The sequence below is a fragment of the Typha latifolia genome, chromosome 13 (genome assembly GCF_019914945.1).
Source record: "Typha latifolia isolate L0001 chromosome 13, TyphaL0001v2, whole genome shotgun sequence".
In the NCBI taxonomy this organism is placed as follows: domain Eukaryota; kingdom Viridiplantae; phylum Streptophyta; class Magnoliopsida; order Poales; family Typhaceae; genus Typha; species Typha latifolia.
In genome coordinates this window covers 6,117,825-6,143,921 of record NC_133098.1, presented here as the reverse complement: position 1 = coordinate 6,143,921, position 26,097 = coordinate 6,117,825, and the positions used below count along the sequence as shown (strand labels likewise).

The 26,097-nt window shown below is 35.4% G+C and overlaps 1 protein-coding gene across 6 annotated transcripts; it reads left to right on the top strand.

The window, feature by feature from the left end:
• The first annotated feature begins 6,939 nt into the window (after positions 1–6,939).
• On the top strand, positions 6,940–23,470 carry LOC140800047 (probable E3 ubiquitin-protein ligase HIP1). 6 transcript variants are annotated; one of them, XR_012111138.1, is made up of 7 exons: positions 6,979–7,121; positions 9,547–11,403; positions 15,895–15,945; positions 16,481–16,538; positions 22,741–22,839; positions 22,913–23,056; positions 23,145–23,470. XR_012111138.1 is itself a non-coding variant. In XM_073154684.1 (7 exons), the coding sequence occupies exons 3-7, from the start codon at positions 9,661–9,663 to the stop codon at positions 23,274–23,276; spliced, it is 2,169 nt and encodes a 722-aa protein (XP_073010785.1). In that variant the 5' UTR covers positions 6,989–7,121; positions 9,547–9,559; positions 9,645–9,660; the 3' UTR covers positions 23,277–23,470. The 6 variants fall into 6 exon arrangements, 5 of the variants coding, with proteins under 5 accessions (XP_073010786.1, XP_073010784.1, XP_073010783.1 ...); XM_073154684.1 differs by lacking the exon at positions 16,481–16,538 and having other exon boundaries at positions 6,989–7,121; positions 9,547–9,559; positions 9,645–11,403; XM_073154685.1 differs by lacking the exon at positions 16,481–16,538 and having other exon boundaries at positions 6,940–7,121; positions 9,652–11,403.
• The last annotated feature ends 2,627 nt before the right edge of the window (positions 23,471–26,097 follow it).

Below are 26,097 nucleotides of genomic sequence, written 5' to 3'. Positions count from 1 at the left end.
TTTGCCACCCGCAAAGAGTATCTCAAATATAACCATACCCTGCCACCCGTTAGGGTATCAACATCCATTCAAACCGGGCACCCTCCTAGCCGATAGAAACTTTATGAGGATAACTCACCATATATGCCCTGGCAAACGGTATGTATCCGAATGTTTGTTGCGTACACAAATTAATGACCTCAAATGTAAGGCCAACAGGATCACGACTATGTCGAACGATCAATCATCTCCAAGCATGCCCTAACCCTCGCGCCCACTGTAAAACCCAAAAATAATAATAAAAAAAATAAAATAATAATAATAATTATTAATATAATAAATAATAATGATAATATATAAATAAAAAAAAGAGAAGAGACAAAAAGAAAGAAATAAAAAAAATAAAAAAATAAAAAATAAAAAATAAAAAAATATATATATTGGCGTTGCATGGCACGAGCTCGTGCCATGCAACATGGGCGCGTGTTGGGGGCGCCACGTGCGCCCACAACCGCCGGACCAACTAGCTGCGGTGGGCCCCGCCGCCGCCGCCCTTCCCCCTCCTCCACCGCCTTCCCTCTCTCTCTTTATATATATCTCTCTCTTCCTCTCTCACATATTCTCTCTCTCTCCCTCTCTCTCTCTCTCTTTTCTCACATATTTTCTTGCCGACACCGGTCTACTACCGCCGTCGCTGCCGTCGTCGCCGCAGCACCACCCTCACCGCCTCTCTTTCTCCCACTAAATCTCTCTCTCTCTCTTTCGATCTCTCTCGAGCTCTCGAGCTCTTTCTCTCCTTCCCTTGTCGACGCCGGCCTACCGCCGCCATCGCCGCCGCACCACCTTCTCTTTCTCTAACTCCCTCATTCTCTCTCTTACCCTCCTCTCTTTCTCTCTCTCTCTCTCTATCACCTCTCCCTTTCTCACCACCTTCTTTCTCTCTAACTCCCTCGTTCTCTCTTTCTCTCTCTAGCACCGCTCTCTTTCTCTCCTCGCTGATGGCTTCTCATTGTCGCCGTCGTCGCCGCCGCACCACCTTCTCTCTCTCTCTTACCCTCCTCTCTCTCTCTCTCTCTCTCTCTATCACCTCTCTCTCTTGAGCTCTCTCCCTCTCTTATCAACGCCAGCCGCCGCTGTCACCGTCGCCGCCGCCACCGCCGCAGCCTAGGTGAGCCTCCCTTCCTTCTCCTTGTCTTCTTCTTCTTCTTCTTCTTCTTCTTTCTTCTTTCTTTCTTTCTCTTCTCCTTCCTCTCTTATTATTCTCCATTCTTGGCCCTCCTCCTCCTCTTGTTGTGTAGTAGACAATGTTGGAAGAGGACTATTATTATTATTATTTTTATATAATTACTTCCTAATGATAAGTAACATAGTCTATTTAGATAATTAATTATTTTGATAATTTATAACTAATATAATTTTACTAAGCATTTTAGTATAATAATTTATTAATTACAATTATAAATATTGCTTATAAATTTATTTAGAGTTTTAGTTATTATTTATTAGTGAATATATGTAGTCTTATATTTATATTTAACTTATATTATATATGTCTATTTTTAGTATATTAGTATTGTCTAATAGTTTGTATAAAATGGAATACTAGAATTGCAGATTATTTTTGTATAATAGGATAATGATTATTTTATGTATAATCTAGGATTAGTTAAATAAGAGTAAGTATTACAAAATAACTAGTAATAATATTACTCTATAATTATATTTTTATTAAATCATATATATAGTCGTCTTGGTTATTTATAAAAAGGAGATAAATTACTATATACTTATTTTCTATAATTACCAAATTAGGATTTTATTAAATAAATATAGTTGTCGAGGATTATATACTTTTATCAGTTATGATATGTTATCTACTTTTCATTTATATATTATTGAGGATACATTCATATACTCATTCATGACATAATATTTTTTCTGTTTCATATTATCCAGTACATGATTTACTCTCTGTTTGGCATCACTAATTCGGGATAAGGTCAATTCACTGAGCCTTTTGCTCATGAATCTCTTTATTTCTTTTCTAACCCCTCAGATTTGCGGTACGTGATAGCGACCTGAGATATCTTGAGAAGATATTTTAGAGTGATAATGAGGTGAGCTATTGATGCGAGACGGTATAGAAGATAGTTTAACCAGACATTGAGTTGTATCGCTGTTTGTTATATTTGTACATTATTGTATCAGATGATGATTTGTATAGTATGTGTCAAATTTTATAGCACTTGTGTATCAGCTGTTTAGTTGTATATTGATGGTTTGTTGTGGCCTGTGTGGGCCCTGCCAGATTATGTAGTAGTCTAGTGTCTATTATTATGGACTTGGATATTCATATGTTAATAAGTTTATTTGGTCGATAGTATGATGTATTTGGTGATGGATTATGTGATCATGGATAGGTTCATAGGTTTTATTTGATGATGTCATGATTATATGTGCATAGGAGAGTATCTGTGCGCGATGGACCTCGCCCGACCTGTCGTGTGCGCCGCGTGCCGTGTGGGTGCGTGGGCGTGCATGTGCCGTGCCGGGCGGGGGGTTACACCCACTCGGGTATTCTCACCCTTTCTATCAACTATCCTATCAATCACATTTCATGCTTTCCTTCTCATATACATATCTTCAACACGATAACAAGTTAATGCATAACAGAAATTTAGGTGGAACAGAAATCAAGAGAAAAATAATGTAATGTAGTCTCCAACCATGTAGTCAACACATACATACTCATGCTAATCTATTACATGCATACTCATGCTATAAATCATCTCGGTATAAAATCATAATAGTATAATCATCTCTCATCATCTCTATTTATCATTATCATACTCATATCCAAGATTAGCCTAATTATATGCATGATAAAAATATGCTCAACTGTAATCATCTCTAGATAAAGTCATATAATCATGTTGGAGGTCAAAACATGCATGTACATAATATATAATATAATATAATTTGATAAAGACGTCTAGGGGATAAGACTACTCACATCTTATCAGAAGACCCAACACACATATCCTTCAGGTCCATCAATCAACCGTCGCTAATGAGATCCCCAGGGTCTTGAATAAAGGGGTTCAGAGTCTGAAAATATTTAAAGTTAGTTGTTTATCCGATTATAATCCATTCGAGTAAAATATAATATTTTATTAGGTTTAAAATTGATTAGATTCATAGGATAAATTTAATTGTGATAACATTAATATGCTAGTACCATAATTTATATTTATTTAATAAAAATCCTAGTTTGCTAATTATAGAATAAGTAATAAGTATATAGTAATTTATCTCCTTTTTGTAAATAACTAAAGACGACTATATATATGATTTAATAAAAATATAATTATAAAATAATATTATTAATAATTATTTTGTAATACCTACTCTTATTTAACTAATTATAAATTATACGCAAAATAGTCATTATCCTATTATACAAAAATAATATGCAAGTCTAGTATTCCATTTTATACAAACTATTAGACAATAATAATATACTAAAAATAGTCATATAAAATATAAATATAAATATAAGATTATTATCAATAAGACTACATATATTAAACTAATAAATAATAACTAAACTATAAATAAATTTATAGGCAATATTTATAATTATAATTAATAAATTATTATACTAAAAATACTTAGTAAAATTATATTAGTGAGTGTAAATTATCAAAATAAACTAATTTACCTAACATTAGAAAAATAATTATATAATTAACATAAAAAAATAATAATCCTCTTTGCTACAGTGTTGGGCTCGGCCCAACATTGTTGTAGCAAGAGGAAGAGGCACCAAGAAGGGAGAAAAAGAAGAAAGGAAGAAGAAAAGAAAGAAAGAAAGAAAGGAAGAAAGGAAGAAGAAGAGAAGAGAAAGATGAGGGGAGGGAAGTGCGGACCCGAGCTGGGCGGAGAGGGCACGGGCCGCCGCCGGCTAGCTGGGCGGCGGCGACTCGGCTCCGACGAGCCCGAGCTCGAGTGTGAGTGAGAGAGAGAGGGGGAGGGAGAGGAGCTCACCGACGCTTGAGGAGGTGGCGGTGGTCGTTTTTCAGGACGACGACGACGGCGGTAGGCCGACCTCGGTGAGAGAGAGAGAGAGAGAGAGAGGTGGTGGCAGAAACGAGCAACGGGGCGCGTGGCACCCCCCCGCGCCCCACGCAAACATGGGCACAAGGCCGACCAAAGTCGTGCCCAATTTTTTTTTTTAAGGATATGTTGTTACAATATCTCCATGGACTTTGTCGAAGAGCTACTAAAGGTAAGGGGTACTTCTTTCTCTAAGGCAAGTTCAATTAAGTCATACAAGCTTATAAGGCTAGTTCGAGTAAGACTCATTTTTACCCGACCTCTATGTATAGAGGGGTTGAGCTTCTTCATTTAATCATCCAATTATCTAAGCATTAAGAAATTATTTTAGCCTTAAATTTATCTTAGGAGTAAGAGTAAGATAATCTACGAGTAGAAGTAAATTAATCATAGCGTTTATTTTCTTAGGAGTAGATTTAATTTAGAAATCTAATTTTACCTCCAAACCCTAGCCACCATCACCTCCACGAGCTAGAAGTAAATTAATCGTAGCAAATTTATTTTCTTAGGAGTAGATTTAACTTAGATATTTAATTCTATCTCCAAACCCTAGCCACCATCACCTCCACGGGCCACCCTACCTTACAGCCGTTCACTACCACCCTTGGTCATTCTTCACCCTTCGACGACTGCCGCAACATCGGATAATTACCAATCTATCTAGTTCCGACATTTTTTTACTGTTTTAATTTTTTTATCTCGACCTCTAATTTACGTAAAACCAAAGCCATTAGAACTCAAATGCATGAGGCAACAACCCATAAATATCATAATTTTTTAAGTCTAAATCTTTCCAAATCTGGTTCGTAACAAATTTTATCTGCTTTATAAAATAATTGAACTCCATCTCCCTATATGCTTGTGTTGTTGCCCAAAACTTCTTGTATTAAGGAAAACCATTTGGAAGGTTTTGGGATGAAAGCTCCTATAATATCCATGTGAAGTTTCAAGAAAAGCATCATCCACTACACGAATCAGTCATTTTTGCCTATCTAGTAATATTGTTAGCTGCTCAAAGGATTTAATTGATACTTGAAAAATATATAACATCAGTGTTTTTAGCTTTTGACTCACAAAATGCTATTGAAAAGATTTGATTACTGATATCTAAATTAGTTGTCTCTTGCCGGTTAAGATAGTAGCATTGATGCCGAACAATGGCCGCAAGTGTATTATCCAATTATTTCACCTTTATGTAAAACAATATTTCTTTCACCGCATGCCACATTTAACTAGACACTTGAGTACTAAAGAGGCAAAATTAGAAGGAAAAACTGAAAAATGTATCAGTTGTAGTAGTGATCGAAAATGTGAGTAACAAAATTGAAAATCAACTCAGTTTCTAGAGTAAATTTCCCAATAAAAAATAAAAGCAAAATAGTGGATTACAAAGTCTGAGGTCTTAATTACAAAATTACCAAAAATATAGGATGTTATTTGAAAATTTCCTACAAACATTGCTAGATTATAATTTGGGAAAGGGTACATTACACATTTCTTGCATTTCTCTAATCTTTCCACGTGTCTTCATCTTACTCTGTCCGTTTTCCTTAACGGTGCGTTGTTTAAAGGGATATAAAAATATTATTGAATTAATCTTCCCATATAATCTCATGTTTGATATAAAATTAATATATGAGATTAGAAGTTTGGATTTGATGTCGTATAGTATCCTCAAAAGGGATGATATATCTGGAGTGGTGGGATAAGAGCGTTATTACTATCCTTACCTAAGAAATAATAAATTTAAATATATAAATAACAAAACTAGCAATCTTAATTACTCAAAAATAATTTTAAATTTTTTATTATTAATATTTAATATTTTATGTTTTATATTTATTTAAATTATTGCTATATTAAAAATTTTATATTTTTATTATTAAGTATTTTTATATAACTTAATCTATTATTTTGTATTACTTTTGATTTTAATTCTAATTATTTTGAATTGAACTTGATTAATTTTTATAATTAATATAGTAGGTTATCCTGATATGACTCGATCAAATTGGATCCACTAGTGACATTGGATTTGTTGGGATGAGCCTATTTATCTAGTTTGAATTTTTGATTGAGAAAATAAGGCTTTTTGTTGGGGTGTTCGAACGCTAGTGACTCGCATTCGAACGGCCATGTGAATACTTGCACGTGTTCACAAAAATAGAGAATGGAATTTGCGCGTTCGAACGTCTGCACGCGTTTGCAACGACAGAGAATAGTATTTGCGTGTTTGAACGTGATCGAGCACGTTCGAACTCACCGCAGTGAGAACTGTTGGTTTAATAGAGTTTTAGTTTGGTTGTTTGGGTCAAAAGGGTAAGCCTCTATAAATATATGGAGGAAGCCCTAATTGGAGTTTATTTAATAATTGGATCGGCATAGTTGCCTTTATCTCCCTCCTTATTCTAGCCATTGACGCCCTCTCCTATCTCCTTTCTTCCACCGATCAAGTCCTTACTCTAACCATTGATGGCTAACAAGCTAGAATTTATTCGACTTTCGGTCACTGTTCGACTGATATCTCAAAATCTAACCATCTAAATCCTGAGATCTTAGATTCATTGGAAGCTCTCTTCAAAGACAACAACATATCCAAAATTCAGCAAGATCTAATGGCTAGATCCTATGGAATTCCCTTTGAAAATTACTTCCTTAAACTGACACAGAACCATTACAGATTAGATTAAGCCCATATATAATTTTGTATAAATTAAATAGTAGACTAAAATATTATTATGAGATTAGTACCTTAAAATAAGCCTCTGAGATGACTTATCCCTTTTATTTAGTAATCCTACAAGCCACCTTAAATCTCTTCCTACTTGAAGGCATCGGTTACTTGGCGTCAGGTTCTTCCTTGGGTTTCTTCCATTTTGCATCTTTTCGTTGATGGTGTTGGAGAATAGTAAAAAAAATTGGATTTTGATATCTCTAAGAAAGTTATAGGGAGAGAAGAAGAGAAGGGAAACGGAAAGGGCGCTTTTTTCCTCCTTGGGTTGTTGGGAGATTTAGGTCGGATTGAGGTAAGCTATTCCCGACCTAGATTTCTCATAACCTTGACTCTTTTTTCTACATTTCTCTATAGATTATATTGTTCTAAACGTTATTTATTGATGGGTCTTGATTGAACTTTGGTGTTCTTTTTTTTTTTTTTTTTGGTATTCTCGTTTGCGTTTGGAACAAATTCTAGATGGAATTCAATTGGTTTCATTTGGAAATGAATTCCACTATGTAGAAAATAATGAAATCCATCTAACGTTGTTGTTTGGAACCATACGGGAATTCATTTCATAATGTTCCTCTTCCCTAATCTACCCATGGGCTTTAATAAGAACGGAACCAAATAAGGGTCATTTTGAGATTCGGAAGAGTCAACTTAAGTAGCAAATGAATTTCGTCCAAATCCAACCTCAAATCATCGGATTCTACGTAGACTGAAATCCATCCAAAGCTCATCACTTGGAGAAACTGGAATTCCAAATCAATTGTTCCAAAGTGGTTCCAAACAACGGATTTGGAGAAAGTGGAATTCCAGATCAATTGAATTGCACTGATTTGGGGATTCCAAACAGGGTGTTAAGGAAATTTGTTTGGTTTGAGCCATAATTGATGGTATTTGTGATTGCCATCTTTCTCTTGACAAGGATGTTTTGGTTACTGCTTTTTCCTCTACTATATTAGGTGGATTTTATTTGATTATTATATTTGTAGGACTCATTCTATTTCTAGATTCTGAAGATATTTGTCTCTAAAAGATTTATTCCTCCTGATTATGGTAGGATTGGTTAGTATTGATCTGGTTTCTTGTTTCTGATTCTATTTTGTTTTCTGTGGTACAAAATGAACAATTATCATGGATAGTTTTTTTCTTCAAAACCCAAAACTAGTTGAGAATAAGGTCTCATTAGCACTATGATTAAGAGAAAGATGTTTAGTGAAAAATTGTTTGAGGTAATGTGAATGTCAAGTTTTTGGTTATCATATTCTGCAGAAAATGAATTTTGGAATAATGATTCATTGATACATGTTGTTGAGGTACAAATTGTCGACTTGTTAGTGGTGTTCATTGTTAATGAAATCTGTAAACCTTCTTTATATGCTTGGTAGATGTGCCACACTTTATGACCCTCATTGAAGGGCATAAGGCCACTGTTATCATGGTAGTTGTCATGCAAAGGTGCAGAATAATCCAAGAAAATGTGGTAAATTTGTTGCATAGAATGACACATTGACTTACCCATAGTATGAAAAATTGGCCCCAAAGGGCATGTGTTAGATGCTAATTAATGAAGAGATGCTTGAAGATTTTAACTTTACTTGTATTCCTTTTGTTGGTCTCATGACCTTGATCTGAATTTGATGTGCTGGAAATTACCATCGTACAAGGGAAAAGTTATAGTGTATGATAAATCTGCCACCAATCCTTAGAGGATTAATTTCATAATAGTTCATACTGTTGAATAAATTGCATGAGGTGATGTGGATCTCAGTTACATTAAAATTTAGACTGTGAGCCTCTATTTAAGCATGTCATTATGCTACCCTTTCTATTATCCTAAAATTAACACCTCCAATCAGGCAATCACAATAAAGTGTTGCCGTGGACTAGTAATGCTGTCATTTCTTTATATCATGTTAATAGATTTTGTGTAGCAAACTTTTCTATTTTCTTGAGACCATCAACTGAATATCAAAATTTAACAGCAAAACATATGCCGAAAGGTCTGAATGTCTGGATCATGATGATTGTAGAATTGATGAAATTTATGAATTTTGGTTTCTGAGTAGGTTTGATATCTTAGTATTCGCTAGTATATATATTATACAAGTCTAGTGTAATATTTGTTAATCAGAGTTATTTTGCAGTAACTTGTCATTTGTAAAGTTATTTGAGCATTTTTGTAAGTAATTTCTCAGTCTAAGTATTTTTGGAGAGCTCAGATAAAGTGTGGCTCCACATGCTAAATCCACATGTTGTGATGTATATCCATGATCTCATTACTCTAATGAGTTTAATGGTGATTCAAATGTCTTTAGGGAAGTGTGATTTATAGATCTGACCAAAGAGTCAGAAAGAGAGTTTACTTTTGCCCTTTATTTGTTATTTTCACTGCATAGATATTTGTTGACAGTCTGTCAGTTGGTACTGTAGATCCAGAAGGTTATTTCCACTGGAACAAACATATGAATGATTCTTATTGTTAATGTAGTTATTTCCTGAATTTTGGTTGTTTGGATTTAGCTTAGAGATAAAATTTAGTTGTTCCCTGTACCATGGAAATGTAAAAGCAAGTAGGTCTGTAGCATATAACTCGTGTATATCCTTAGTTCTTCTTTCCTTATATGTTCCTTTGATGATACTTATATTTGTTTGAATCTTTTTTGAAGTTGTTTTAAAATGAGCATGCATAACAAGAAGATTGTTTTATGCTTCTCTTTTTTCTCCAGTTGCAGGCTAGTTGTAAGTGAATAGCTGCACTGCTAAAATCATCAGATCTGAGATATTATAACAAGATTTACTGATAGTCTGCTTGTTTTATTTCAAGAGAACAGTTTTGTCTAATGCTGCCGCAAAAAGGTTTTATTGAATCCTCCCCAGAAGAAATCGAGTTTGAGCATGGCTTTAGTTCTAGCACCTCTGGCATGGATCAGCATTTTAACATTTTTCTTAATTCCTTTGAGTCCCAGAATCTACCGTATTATCTGAAGTCCTCCAATGATGTCAATATGTCATACACAAGCTTTACGAATCAAAATAATTCACACTCAGGTATCTGGAGCTCAGATATAGCTAGTTCTAGTGGACAGTCATCAAACCATGAAGGTAATGATGAAACCAAAATGAAGCATTTAAGGGCATCTGCCCTTGTTGGATGTTGCCCAAGGATAGAAGAAAGGTGTTCTGTTGCAGCTGGAATGCTTAATCTGGAGAGCATGAGTATAAATCTTAATAGCAGTCAGGTTGAAGAAGGGCCAACCCTTTCGCTAAGTTCCAATTTGATTGACATACCTAAAAATCCTGAAAATAATTCTGGCGCTAGTAGCATCAACACTGATGTCTCAGATTGTCATCCTTATAGACCAGTTCTATTAGATTCAGTGCATGGTCCATCTTCGATTGGTTCTCTAAATCCTTGCGGCAATTTCTCGACAGGATTTGGGTTTATGCCGGAAAATATAGACAGAAGAGTAGACGATTCAATGAGTAGTCGTCGCCTAGCTTGCAAGAGGAAAAATATTGAAGGTCTCGAAGGGCATTCTTCAGAAAGTGAAAGTGCAAACTTCTTTCGTCAAAATGATGACAGTTCATATAATTCTTCTTATTCTACTAGTTATATTCCTTCTACTAGCTCAAATGGACACGATTCATTTGGTTATCTATCTAGTGCAAATTCTACTGGGGAACAACTACCTTCTTTCATGAGAAGAATGTCATCTGACAGCCATGTCCCTGTAGGTGAATCTAGAAATGCGGGAAGCTCACAAAGAAATTTCCACGCTAGGATGAACTCTGCACAACAGAATGAAATCTTCTCACCTAATATGTGGTCTTTTGAAAGTACCATTAGGCATTTTAATCTCTGGTCACCCAGTCGATCATCTTTACATCCTACTAGTTCATTAAATCAGCCTCTGGAACCCAGGCCACTTGCTTCTGCTTCAACCTCGCAAAATCAGCCTCATATACCAGTTGTTCCTGGTTTTCCAGTGCAACATTTTCATCAAAGTGGAGCTTCGCCTTTTAGAATTGGTAATTCCTCGAGATCTGTCAGTATAGAAGAGAGAATCATCAATACAAGGGAGGATGCTAGTGCAAGGAACATGGCAGTAAACAGTCTTTCAGATTTAGTTTCCCCACCAGATAATAGGCAGATTGTTCAAGGTCCAAGAAGTTGGATTATGGCTAACCAAGGTATAAGTGTTTCTGGCAATGTTTCTTTTGCATCACGACCTGGCACCAGTTCATCAATTAATCAACCATTAGGACCAACATGGGTTCCTCATCGAAATCCATCCACGGGATATCATCGGCACTTACCAGACGATGTTCATGAACCCTTCCTTCTGTCAAGTGGCTCTGAGATTGGAGATCAGGGAGTTTACATTCCTGTACAACATTCTGGACACTCTGTTGGCTTTCAGGAAATTGGTCGACAATCTGGAGCTGTTTTACGTGGCTATCAGCCCCAACATTTAAGGTCTGCCTTATCAAGTGACCGACAATCTAATGGTGCTTTTGGAATTCCATTGACAATTAGGAATATAGCAGCTGATAGGGAAGGCAGAAGCAGGATGATATCAGAGGTATGTTTCTGATTGATCATCTTCATATTCTATTTTATTAGTAGCTTATGCTGTTTAAGTATACATTTCCAGAGAGAAACCTCATATTTTCTCTAAAAAATTGATTCTCAAACCTTTACCAGTTGGACTGGTCATTTGTCAACTTCCATATACCTTTATTCTATTGCAACATAGGCTTAAGGTGGAAGCATAATAGCCAATATAGTATACTTTTGTTTTGCTTATGGTTTTAAGTTTTAACATGTCGTTGTTTAATGTCCCACTTATCTATATAATTGGTCTCACTGAAGAGGTGTATTTATAATTTTTGATTCATATGTTTGCATCAACCTTTTTGTATCACCTTTTGTCGATGGAGAAGCACTAGTCTCAACGGAGATTTTGACACTAGTATTATACTATCTTGCTAAGGTCCCTTTAACTTTGCAGTTTATATTCCATGTGTGTTTAGTAACTTTAGTTACATGGATTTTTTAATTTTCCAAGATATCCAACATTTTGACTTATATTTCTTTTGGTCGTCTAGAATCCACTGTTGTCTAGACTCTAGACAATATTCAGGGGAATGAATAGAACTGCACTGTGATTTCATGAGTAAAACCTTTGACGAACTTAATATCTTATCCTAATGAAGGGGCAAAGGAGATCTATTGGACTTACTCAAGGATTCCATTGTTCCAACAATATCCCATCCTATAGGATTCACATCTAGTCAAGAGCTCGTCATAATATATCCTCAAATATTTTTGTGGAGCCATCAGAACTTTTGAGTTTGAGCTTTCTAGCCATTGTGTATTAGAAAAAGCTTTACATATGAAATATTTTGTATTTATTAACTCACCAACTATTTTAAAAGTTTAAGCTATTATAGAATAGTGCTTTCTATTTTCTATATTCTACCGTCTCCTCATTTTTGGCTTGAGATATTTTGGTAGGCCCGAAAAGTAGACTCGACTAAAATGAGCCGATACCCAATTTGGATCGAGCAAGTTTCAACTGAAATGAACCAAATCAGGAGAGAGAAAATAGAGAAAGAGAGGGAGGATAGCAAGAAAGAAAGGGAGAAAGAGAGAAGAGAGCGAGAGAGTGATAAAGAGATAGTAATAAGCTTAGCAGAGAGAGAGAGAGAATAAAAGAAAAATTTACATATCTAAGTTTGCCGAAGGTCGCGACGGAGCCAGATTTATGTTGTGGGAGTTCGACGAATTTGATGGAGGTTAGAATTACGTCAAAAAATCATTGCTTAGGAGAGAGAGGGAGTAGGAGAGGAAGATGAGAGTGTGTGGTGGAGAGGGTGAGGGAGAGGTTTTGACGGATCTTTTTTTTAAAAGTGAAGATAGAGTGAGAATAGAGATAATGACAGAGAGTTAGTGGGAGAGAGAGTTAGAAAAAAAATTATTTATTTAAAAGAGGGAGAGAGAGGTGTGAGTGGTAGAAAGGAAGAGAGATTGAGATTAAGAAAATAATATTTTTATTTTTATTTATATTTTTAGATTTCATATAAATAATTTATATTTATATCTTATTATTATCTTTCTAAAACCTTTATTATTTTTCTTTATTTAAAAATTATTCTAAAATACAGGTTGATATGGATGGCTAATACTATCGATACTTATCGTTTTTTAATATGGTCGATTCCGATCCTGGTACTTGGAACCTTGGCATGATTGATTATGACTACAATTGGTCTTCCATGATTAGAGTAATATACGAGACAAATCCCTTTCATGCAATGATTTTATTATTCATTAATGTTGTTCTACAACATATGAAACTTTTTCAACCTGCAATGTGCTTCCCATATGAAGTTGCCCTCATGTGAGGTTCACGTGGAGACTAGGAGGGTTGGCAACATACAATCAACACTGGATAAGGCCAAAATAGCAAAAAAAGGGCCCTTATGCCGTAACAAGTCCATTCATAGTATAAAATTGAGTAGAGTTTCCGAATACAAGAGTACATATGAAAAGTAAGATACAATAAAGGAAAAGGAACATAACCCCTTACAGAATATTACACTATAAGAAAATAAAATAGGCCTAATGCCTTACTAGGTGAACTGTTATAGTATACATCAAATATAGATGAGCTTAATGCTCAGCAAGTGACACTGTTACTAGCAAGATAAAATATATATAAGAATACCCAACACGAAATCTGCAAGAATATTTAAATAACTGAACATCATAATAATAATTCATGCACACAAATGTATCGGTTAGCATGGTCTAAATTGACGCATGCTAATTCTTTCCACCTCCCACCACGACTACTCAATCACGCTTGAAATTAGGCCCATTGGCTATCACTTGCACTCCGATGACATAAACACCTCTAGGGCTAGCGATAGAATTGTCTGTTCATCATCCGGCCAACAGCTAATTGGTCATCCATCTCCACATATTAAGGACCTCAAATATGAGCCTATATCTCCAACTCCGTCATCACTGTTGCTATAGGATCTCCTTATAATACGGAACCCATGTAGCACTGCTAAAAAATGCCATCCCCTCGTGTCATCGGGTACCACTAAGTCTACAATATCTTACCGTTCAATCTCCAACTTAAATACCTTAAAAAGTTTGATACTCGTCAATCGACAGTATAATTGCTTGTCTAAGCCCGGCTAATGACTTGCTTGATTGTCTGGGATTCACAAACTATAAATTCAAACACGACTCCCTATATATAATAATATAATATATTTTCTTTGCCCTTTACTCTGACTGGGAGATGTCGAGTATCATCAAGACGTAGAAATTACACCCTTCATGATATTGTACGTGTGTTAGTGACAATATTATATAGCATAGTTAGCATAATAGAAAACATTGTTGTCGTGGAGTAACATGTGTTATCAAATATGAGCATGCTACTAGAAGTATGCTCAAATTATGTTAAAAGAAATCATATCAATTATCATGTTAAATCATCATGCATGACTACAAATGCTAAAATTACCATGTCATATATGAACTACTTTAGTGTACAACTTAGCAAATATCATTCAATGACAACAAGGAAAGATAGTCCACTTGCCTAAAAATGCTAATTTTTCTTGGCGATGAGAATGTTCCACTCTAATCTCGATCTATTCCGAGGCGCACTAGTTCTAGGAAGATCTGTGGTAAAACACTAAGCCAGTACTAACTTCTCAACATTTAAAATAGAAAAAGAGTTAGAGAAAGCCCACGAGGCGTTCGAGCTCAGGCATCCCGCGTGGGATCGGGCTTGAGCTAGCCTACCCACAGTTCATCCACTTCTTTCATCTCACTCGTATCATAGTGAGTGGTAGGGGAAAGACTCGCCGACGACCTCTCATCGTCGGGCAGCCAACAAAAGATGGGGTAGTGTGATTGCCACGGTAGGGTCTCAGGCAAGATAGGGGTCCGTTGGGCATGTGCTAATGAGCAATGAAGCGAGGAAGACAGGGAAGGGATTTGAGATAGCTTGGACATCAATGGAAGGAGAGGCAATATGGGGAGTGCCGAGCAGGGCCGGTGGAAGTCGGCGAAGATATTGGCACGTGCTATGCCATACCACCATCGGCATGGCATGTCCTCGCCATGCATTTAACATATTTTTAATAAATAATTTAGGATATTTAGAGATGTTTTTGGGTCTTTAACATATCAATCTTTAATTTTTGGTTTAAATATATGTATTAAAACATACATTATAGTATTTTATTTTTAGATTATTTTTGTAAATAACCTATTTTATTAAGGTACATAGTCAAATATAAAAATTATTCAACATATAATATGATTGAATACATTAATTAAAACTAATATAAATGATTGAATACTCCATAATATAATTGAACACATAATAATATTTCACACATAATATTAATTGATAATAATTTAATAATTAAAATCAAAATCTAGTTGAATGTAAAATAACGGGGAGGATGAAAAACTTTATTAATAATAATTGATAGAAATAGAAAAATAAAAAAAAATGCTCCACATTGGCACGGAGACTAGCATGCAGACACCCCATGTCAAGTGCCATATTACCCCAGGCACTGCCATCCTTGGTACATACCATATCTACAACTCTGTAAGTACATTGCTGATAGGCTGCTAGAAAACCATGTACTATCATTTCGTTAAAATTCATTGTAGCACTCTTGATCATATCAAGATTCCCCAGGAAGCACACACAAAAGGACCTAGCCACTCAGATGTATGAAGGGCATTACTTTGTGAGTCTGTGTCTCTGTGATAGTCTTTTACAGTAAGTGAACTCATGGTGCTGCACCCTATTTCTCATATGCTAACCACCAAGACTCTTAGATTTAAAGATGCAATCAAAAGATTAAAGTTGTAATATTTAATTGTCATCTTAATTTAGTTTGTACTTGTATCTCTGCACTTGCTCCAAGGCATCATTTAGAAAATTAAATACATCATTAACTTTATCACTGAAAAAACCATGATGGATATGTTTCATGTAGTATTACAATCTTTTTACTTTTATCAGATTCGGAATGCATTGGAATCAATTCGCCAAGGGGGAAACTTACAATTTGAGGTCAGCCTTCATCTAACTATGTTTCCTAGCATACACATTGTTTCTAGTTCTAGTGTTTTCACATAGACAAACTAGCCAGTAAGATCACTATATTTGCCACTTAACAGAATGGTTTAGGGGTTCTCGACTTTGTTTGGGGCTTTGGGCCATGAGGAGCTTTTAGCAAGGTCAAATTAGCAGTTTCTGTTTCAATGGGTCCCATTGAGTTTAGTTTCAGTAATTTCTTGGCTTCTTCATTTTCACACGCCAGTGGAAATATCTGAGACATGCAGGAAATAAGAAAATTGTCAACCTATTAGTTGAAGAGAGAGGTCGTGGCTGCAACAGTAGCTGTATTTATGGTTTTAGGCCCTTAGGTTTATTCTGTGTCTTTTTCTGCCCCAAAATGGTACTTAATCTCACAACTGAGCTCATTAGTGAGTCACAGTCAGCTCGTTGTCTTATGTAATAGATTCCAATGGTTTGCTTTGTGGATCCATTTATTTCTTGACCTGTTTTCATTTCCCAATTTCCATCATCTTGTCCGATCACCTAGGGCAAAGGCGGATAAGGAGAGAGAGCAGGGCTATGAGACACGATGGCGATGGCGGCACGTAAGTAGTATCCTCCCCCTTTCTCCTCTTTTTCTCTCCCTCTTTTGCATGGGGCCAGCGGTCGAGCCTATTCTTGCGGCACAGTCGGCATGTGTCGTGGCATGTGTTGTGCCCTGCTGTGCCACAAGCTCAACACTCGTTGCCGATTGCAATCATTGCTAAATTCTGCTCATCTTTCCTTAAGGATTCTTCTTTACCTAGTAAGAATTTCTCGAAAAAACAGATGCTTAATCAACTTCCACAGAAAATGATGCTTATATTATGACATTATGAAATCACATTTAAAATTCAAGGCACTTGCCAAGTGCCCACCAGCTACTGAGGGCATGATCTCTATCAACTGCTATGTACTTGCCAAGTACATTAGTAATATGAAGCAAAAATTGCTGTGCCACGGTCACAACACGTGCCGAGACATGGCATGGCCGGCTAAAAAGAAAGAGGAGGAGAAAAGGACTCGGGAGAGAGAGAGGAAAAAAGAGAGGAACCTATTGGAAGCCCTCACCACTGATTCTCCATCTCAACCGTTGTCATCATGGCCGCCATTGCGGCTAGGGTTACGCAACGAGGACCTCACAAAGAAGATGATGGTTTTAACTTAATGGATCCTAACGTAAGTGATAATGGATTTGCCTTATATTAATGGATCCAAAAGTGATAATGGATAGTAACTTAGAATAATGGATTGCATCCACTATCCTTTAAAGTTTCCCATCTTCTTCTCACCCACAATTTTGGAAAAAAAACCCTAACAATGGTTGCCATGGTGGCCGAGGGCTTTTCTTCTTCTCCACATGGCGATGAACTCCTCTGTCTCTACGAGATTGTCAAAGCTCATACGAAGCATTTATCCACTTGTAAGAAGGTTCTTGAGCTCTTTAGGAGGTGTTATCGGCACACACCTGTGCCACATGCCGATGCTTTGTCAGCTCTGCCCGTGCTGTCAGCAAGGCAATCCATGACATGAACAAACCATACTGAAACTAAGATGTTTTGGTTTTGTACCTTGGGTTTTGGTTTCAGACTTCTAAGTGGGAACCTCAAGCAATGGTTTTTCACTAGCTTGGACTAGGGGTGTAAATGAGAGCTTGGCTCGACTCGAAATTAATTAAAGTTTAGCTTGATCTTGGCTGATGAGCCTAATAATATGGGCTTGGCTTGGCTAGTTAAGATTACTGAGCTGGCTCGAATTTTCAAAAATTTTATACTTCATTTACTTTATAGCTACAATATTACAAACTTTTGAGATGTGGATACATATAAAGATGATTCCTGCCCTTTTGTTTCCTGATATGGGACTAAATGACATCCAATCAATTTAAAAAATTAATCTTTCTTTATGTAAAACCCAAGATTCGAAACCAAGTCATCTTTTTTGAGGTTGAAACTCATTACCAGCAGTGCGACAATACACTATTCTAAATTGTAAAATAGACAATATATATTATATTACTTGTATTGAAAAATGTATATCGAGCTAATTTGAGCTGAGTTGAGTCTAACTCAGCTCAGCTTGATTTATTTTTCTAGCCAAAAAACCCAGCTCAGCTTGGCTCATTTAAAACTCGAGCTGAGTTCAAGCTAAGCTCTAAACGAGTTGAGCACATGAGCTTCGTGAGCTAACAAGCTTTTTTGACAGCCCGAGCTTGAACATACTTTAACTAGTTATGTTTATTTTTAATGAACTATGAAGGCTAGCAGTTGATGTAATTATTGCAAGTACGAATAATGACTGCAGGAAATAAAACGGGGAACACATGAATAGCAAAATACAATGGTTTCATTGTTTTAATGATGAAGGTCGTATAATAGTTAAATTCTTGTAGAAAACTAATGTGAACCAAATAACTCATCTTGTTTGGTTGGTTGGTCGTTGATTGCTTCTTCCAATACCAATAGAATTTTTATATATTTGGAATTTGAATGTGACTATTTGCTGACTGGTAACTAAAATGATTCAATTTCTTAGTCTTCCATAGTCATTATCAGCATATTTGCATTGTAAGATTTGGTGGTATGGGCTTTATCTAAGGATTGCATAATAAATAATTAAATACCTGATCTCGATATTTATCTTGTGAGCTTGCTTGTTCTACCATATCTAGGCTGAGCCTAAACATTTGTTGTACACTACGATCCATGGTCTGAAGTATCGGCTGATCCCAACACGTATTGATATTGGCTCTTATTAATGCAAAAGCGAGACTAAAACCAGTTTTTCCTTATTCTCGATTGTATCGGCCATATCAGTCCAGTATGGCCAATACATTATTGGCTGTAAACACAAATCTTTGAATTTTCTTTTATGTGGACATGTGGAACGCACCAAGTTGCATCTAACCTAATACAACTCAAGACATCAATTATTGATCTCTTGAAGTCTCGAGTGCTACATGTTATGTTTTTTTTTTTTCCTATTTTCTCTTCTGTCTTTCCACTTTTTTTTTAGTTTTTATTTTAACACCCCTACGCTCATCTTAGTTGCAAAGGTGGTTGCTAGCCTTATCTATAAGAGATTTCCCACCTAGGGTTATATGGATCGGATGGTGCTCAATTCACATCTGGATCCATATCTTTGCTCCAAATATGGATATTGGATGGATAGCAAAATTTAAAACCATATTATAACTAAACGAATACAGATAAATAGTGGATATGGACCGGATCTTAGATAGATACAAATATGATCTGGCTATGAATCGAATCTTGTTCGGTTACGAATACAAAACAGATCTTTCAACTTGATGTTGAACACTTGATGCTAGTTCATATATCCAATGAAATTGGTGCATTCTAAAATATCCAAATATCAATGCAGAGACACAGTAAGGATATCAATCCAATGCTTTTGTTCAGATACAATGTCCAACAGACCCAGAACCTAATTAAATACTTAAGATCCACAACATTAGCAAACAACATAAAAATTTCAACAATCACCACCATAAACAAGCTACTCTTTACAAAAATGCAACAACAGATCCACGCAAGAATCGCAACAGCAAAAGGAACTTCTCGTGATCTAGAGCATTAGCAAACAACATAAACATTTCAACAATCACCATTATAAACAAGTCTCAAGAAAAGGGAACAAACTTTCTCTATAGCAGCAAGTGTAGAGGGATTAGGAAGTTGTAGGTGAGCAACAACATATCATGAGGCAAAGGATGAGGCTAGAGACCCTCACGAGAAAGAAGGGGAAAGTGGTGAGGATGTTTAGGGCATTAAGCATGCCCGAGGAAGAGGAACAAGACCAAGAAAGGAATTAGTTGAGAGAGAGAGAAAAGAGAGAAATATGGGGTTTTGGGGGTTGAGAGAGATGAATGTTTCGCATGTTGGTGAAGAGGTAGGGGAAAAGGGAGTAGGGATTCTCAAAGTGAGGAACACGAAGGGAAAGGAAGGCATCAGAGAGGAAGAGCTTGTCATGATTCTCACGATGGTGGAGGGGAGGAAGGAGGCGACGACCGGCGGATGAAGGAGAGTCATAGAGATGGAGTAGGCAACCGCCGGGTCAAAGCGAGATGGAATGTTATTTAAATCAATTAGTTTGTCATTTTCTACATTCCTTCTTAAATTTCTCTCCCTTAATCTCATTTTATAATAACAGAAAATTAACTTCTCTAATTTTTTCCATTATCAATCAGTTGCATGTCTTGGTGTGGATCAATAAAAGTAGTTCAATTTCTTTAACATTGTAATAAAGAAATGGTTTGATTTAAAAATCTTCTTTGCTATTGGTGTTAAATTTAATACCTCCCTTATCCATAATAAACTATTATTCGGCTAGATTGTTATGAGATATAGTTGCAGCAATTTAAGCAGTACTAAATTGCCTAGCTCTCAATCTATATCTCTCCATTTGAATAATTATTGCATACATTTTATAAAAAACTGATTATGTTGAAAGTTGAAATATGGAACAAATAATAGCAAAATTATTTAAATGTCGAGCTCTAGTTTGCTGATTACCTTCTTAACTCCCAGCAAGGCTTCAACATCATTACTAACATTTGTAAAGAACTGAAATCTTGCATTAAGAAAATGTCTTATAAAAATTTGTAAGCATTCAAATTTTAAAATATTTATAAATAAAAGTAAATTAATAAATTAAAAGCATGCCTACCAGCTACATGTATATTTCTATGTAGTTGTCTGTTTCGTCTAGAATCAATTATCTTCCACCATTTCCTATAATTTTTGTCTATATTTTTTTTTGTTGATTCATTCGCTGTCTATAGCCTCATATAAAAAACCTATCTTATATTTGTCGTCATTAGCTACAAGTTGTAATACTTTAACAAGAGGCTTAAATACTTTCATGGCAATTGTTATACTATCCAGAATGCATTTTCAAGAGCCCATAGCTTTTAAAGTTTTATCTAATTTTTGATTTTTAGGTTTATATTCTCAATTTTCATATGTAGAATGTGATGTAAACATTCACATAATATCATCCTTGTAGCATATGATGCTCCCCAATATTAAAAAATGAGTGATAAATTTAGTGAGGCCGAGTCTAATGACCTACATATTACTGGTGATCTACCTAAACAAATTAAGAACCTAATCATAATTGTATAAAAAATTTGTTAACCTCTGATTTTTTATGTATGATCATGTTAATCTCAGAATCTTTAGCAATATCCTCCAACATAAGATTAATACAATATGCAGCACATGACGTTTGATATAAATGATGTCTCTTCATCATATGTAATTTTTTAGCATCCTTATAATTGACCCCATTATCAATAACTACTTGGACTACTCTTTTTTACCTATTTTTTACCTCATTTATCAACTGACAAATTATAATCTGCATTTTTGAAATGAGCAGTAGCATCCACAGATTTAAAACATATTGTTCCCATTCCTTAGTACACTAAAAATTTAATTATATTTCTTTTATTTCGTATATCCCACCCACTACACATTAGTGTATAGTGAAATTTATTTTAATACTTTTTAAATGTCTCAATATAAGTGTGAAACTCATCTATATTTGACTCAAAATATTTAGTAGCAATATCATTTGAACTAGGAGGAACATTAGATCTTATTGATTGTATAATATTTAACGTAGTATACTAATAAGAACTATCAACTATATTGAAAGAAATATGGTTTTAGAAAAAAAATTTAGTGTGAGTTGTCTTGAAATGAAACATAACAAGTTGTTTCAAGATAAAGAATGGAATGATGCCAAGAACTAAATTGTGGGAACCAAATAATACCTATCCTCTCTGTACAGAAAACAAGATTAGATGGATTTTCGTGCTAAAACAAGATTGTGTGGATTTTCCTGGTAACACATTATGAGCTGTTATTACCTGAAACCTGACAATTTTCGCATGGTATCACTGGAGCTGATCTCTGAATGAAATATTAGAAAGAAGCTACTAGGAATTAGGAAACAGATGTTTTTTGTCAAACTTTTGCACAGCTTCTGAAATCTTCCATCCTACATAAAAGTTTGTGGCTTTTGTAAACCTGTTTTTGCCTAGATAGAACAAGATGTTCTAGCCTTCTAGGAATAATCAAAACCATGTTATAACAGCTACACTATTCTGTCCTTATATAGTTGAAATAGGGAAGAGAAGAAAAAGAACTATTTTTTGTTAGTTTATTTTCAATTATTCTATAAAGGCATCCAAACTGCAAGTGGCGATGTGACCAACTGGGGTTTTGGGGAGGGTACTAGAACTTTACTCTACTCTAAATTTCATACTCAATTTGCAAGGAAAGATTCACTGCATGTACTCAAATGCTAGCCTTTTAAGGATTAGTTGACTTGAATTTGCACAACTCACACTTAATATTCTCACATCTAGCAAAAAAGTTATTGCAGTGGAGTAATGGAGAGAAATGAATGATTTTTAATAAAGACTCAATTATCTGTTACTTTTGACTTGATTATTGGTTAAATTTCAGATTTTCAACAAAAAAGAAAAGAAAAAGAAAATCATATTTTCTGATAATGGAATTTACAACGAAATAAAAGCAATTTGCATTGTCAAACTAGTACTCAAGATGTGGATGTATAATTAATTGAATACTTCTAATTTTGGTGATAGCATTGCTCTAAGGTTCAGAATTATATGACAACCTCACACCAATATCTGCTGAATGGCATCTCTCGAGAAAGAATGCCATAAATCATTTTCTTTGATGAAGCTTGATGTGCACTGGTTGTACCTGCCAGGATGTCTTTGCTGTTGACCAGTCTACATTTCATGGCGGTGCAGACCTGCACGACAGGCACAGAGACATGCGGCTTGATGTAGATGATATGTCCTATGAGGTCAGTCTCATAACACTAGCTATTTCTTGTTAAACATAAAGGTAGATTAACACCATCATTCTCTACGCTGCAGGAACTATTGGCATTGGAAGAACGGATAGGTTATGTTAGTACAGGGCTTGGTGAGGAAATGGTTATGAAATGCCTAAAGCAGCGAAAGTTTTCATCGACCATGATTGAAGAACCTATGGAAGATGAACCATGCTGTATTTGCCGGGTATGTGGTACATTAATTCGACCCTTAAAAACCAAGTTACATTCAGTAAACCCTAATGATTAGTGAACTGTCTGTTGCTTTTCTTCAGGAAGAGTATGTGGATGGGGAGGAACTTGGAACACTGGATTGTGGGCATGACTTCCACACTGCTTGCATCAAACAGTGGCTGATGCACAAAAACTTGTGTCCTATTTGTAAAAATACTGCTCTGGTGACATAGGTAGAAGGGTGGGGGCAATATTACCTCCTCCTCTCATGAGATTAAAGAAGCTCCATAGTTAATTTCTTGTCCTTTGGATTATTAAGCCATCATACTGGTGGATATTGTTCTCCAGTATCTTTCATTTGCAAATTTTGCTGATATTAATCTTATGACAATACTGCTCTCCGACTAGTGAATAATCCATTTCACAATTGTCTGTTTTTACTACCTTGATCTAGATGTCTAGTCATAAGGCAACCGCTGTAGATGACAGAGCTTATAGGTTCAATTCTTTTCTAGATACTAGGATTAATATTTAGTGAATTTTTCATTAGGGTTATTGGTTTCAGCTCGATGTGGTTCGTTTTTTGGAAGGATTAGTCTAGTTGTTTAACATATATATATATATATATATATCAAAAGGACTACTTTCTTTGTCTAGTCTATAGTTAACCTACAAATAATATCTCGTCATGAAGCGTAATCAAAGAAGGCTCATTTAGGCACAAACCTGTGGCTGAAATTATTTCAAACAATTTGTCTGCTTTCTGGTTGAGGTCCCCAAATATTTGAAAATATTTGCATAGAACATATACTATGTTTTAGTTTGAGAGGATTATAAGGTGAAAAAGAAGAAGCTCTTCAAACCACTAATTTAATGAACTCGTATGAGAAAAAAGGCAGAATAGGAAGAGCAACTTTTTTCTTGTGTAGTTTCGGGTAGAAGAATGAGCTCCGGAGGTCCCCACTCCTGTGGTCCTCCCAATACTTTGCCCAGTTCTAAAGCCACCTGACCCTCCTGAGAATTCTATCTCCTACGAGGAAGTAAATGCCCCCCACCGAAGAGAGAGCCCCATTAAAGGTGATCACTGCAGGTGCCAAACCGCAACCGACGACTTGGGCCTAGTTATTTAAAGATTCACATGCAGCAACTGCTACTAATGGTTCAAGTGCCCCCTATGGGGACATCCTTAATCGCATCCAAAAAGCCTCCTCATCCATGGTAACCTTTGATCTGAGGAAGATTTACGAAAGTTAGGCTGAATGGCAATACAGTCTGATAGGTAAGTTTTTAGGTCGGCCACTGCTGCTGTTGTACCTCTCTGAGGAAACGATGAGGCAGTAGAAATTGGCAAGTGAGTTGTAGGTTACTGACATGGGTGAGGTTTTTTTTTCTTATATTTAACTTCTCATTTGAGGGAGATATGGTTAATGTTTTCATGGGAGGGTTGTGGACTTTTCAAGGGCCTAGTGCTGAACTTGGTCTTGTGGGTGCGATGTAGCTGCATGAGGCAACTTGCGTGGTGAGGCGCCACGCGCCCACCGCCGCTTCCGCCACCACCTTTCTCTCTCTCTCACACACACACACACACCCAAGCTCGCGCTTGTCAGAGCCGAGCCACCGCCTGCCGGCCTAGGTCCACACTTCCCTCCCCTCCTCTTTCTCTTCTCTTTCTTCTTCTTCTTCATTCTTTTCTTTCTTTCTTTCTTTTCTTCTTCCTTTCTTCTCCATTCTCGATTCCTCCTCCTCCTCTTGCTTCTTCTTCCTTTCTTCTTCTCCATTGTCGGTTCCTCATTCTCCTCTTATTACAACAGTGGCACTATAGCAAAGAGGATTATTGTTTTTTTATGTTAATTATATAATTATTTTCTAATGTTAGGTAAAATAGTCTATTTAGATAATTAATTATTTTGATAATTTACACTCACTAATATAATTTTACTAAGTATTTTTAGTATAATAATTTATTAATTATAATTATAAATATTGCCTATAAATTTATTTATAGTTAGTTTATTATTATTAGATTAATATATGTAGTCTTGTTGATAATAATCTTACATTTATATTTATATTGTATATAACTATTTTTAGTATATTATTATTATTGTCTAATAGTTTGTATAAAATAAAATACTAGACTTGCATATTATTTTTGTATAATAGGATAATGACTATTTTGCGTATAATTTATGATTAATTAAATAAGAGTAGGTATTACAAAATAAGTATTAATAATATTATTAATTTTTATTTATATCTTTATTAAATCATATATATAGTCGTCCTTGGTTATTTACAAAAAGGAGATAAATTACTATATACTTATTTCGTATTCAATAATTAGCAAACTAGGATTTTATTAAATAAATATAAATTATGGTAATAGCATATTAATATTATCACAATTAAATTTATCCTAGGAATCTAATCAATTTTAAACCTAATAAAATATTATATTTTACTCGAATAGATCATAATCGGATAAACAACGAACTTTATGCTACTTAAACATTTTCAGACTCCGAACCCCCTTATTTGAGACCCCGGGGATCTCATTAGTGATGAGTGGCGGTTGATTGATGGACGTGCGAGATACGTGTGTTGGGTCTTCTAATAAGATGTGAGTAGTCTTATCCCCTAGACGCTTTTATTAAATTATGATATATTATATAATTATATATATGCATATTTTGACCTCCAGCAATGTTATATGACTTTATATAGAGATGATTTCAGTCAAGCATATTTTATCATGCATTTGATTAGGCTGATCTGGGATATGAGTACATTGATGATATATAGAGATGATTGAAGATGATTATACTATTATGATTTTATACCGAGATGATCTCTAGTATGAGTGTGCATGTGATAGACTAGCAACAGTATGCATGTGTTAGATACATGGTTGGAGTCTGCATTACATCATTTTTCTCTTTGCTTCTTTACCACATAAATTCCTGAGTTGCATGATTTGTTGTAGTACTGGATATATGCATATGATCTATCATGTATAGGAAATCATAAAAATATATGTGTATGTGATGTGATGTG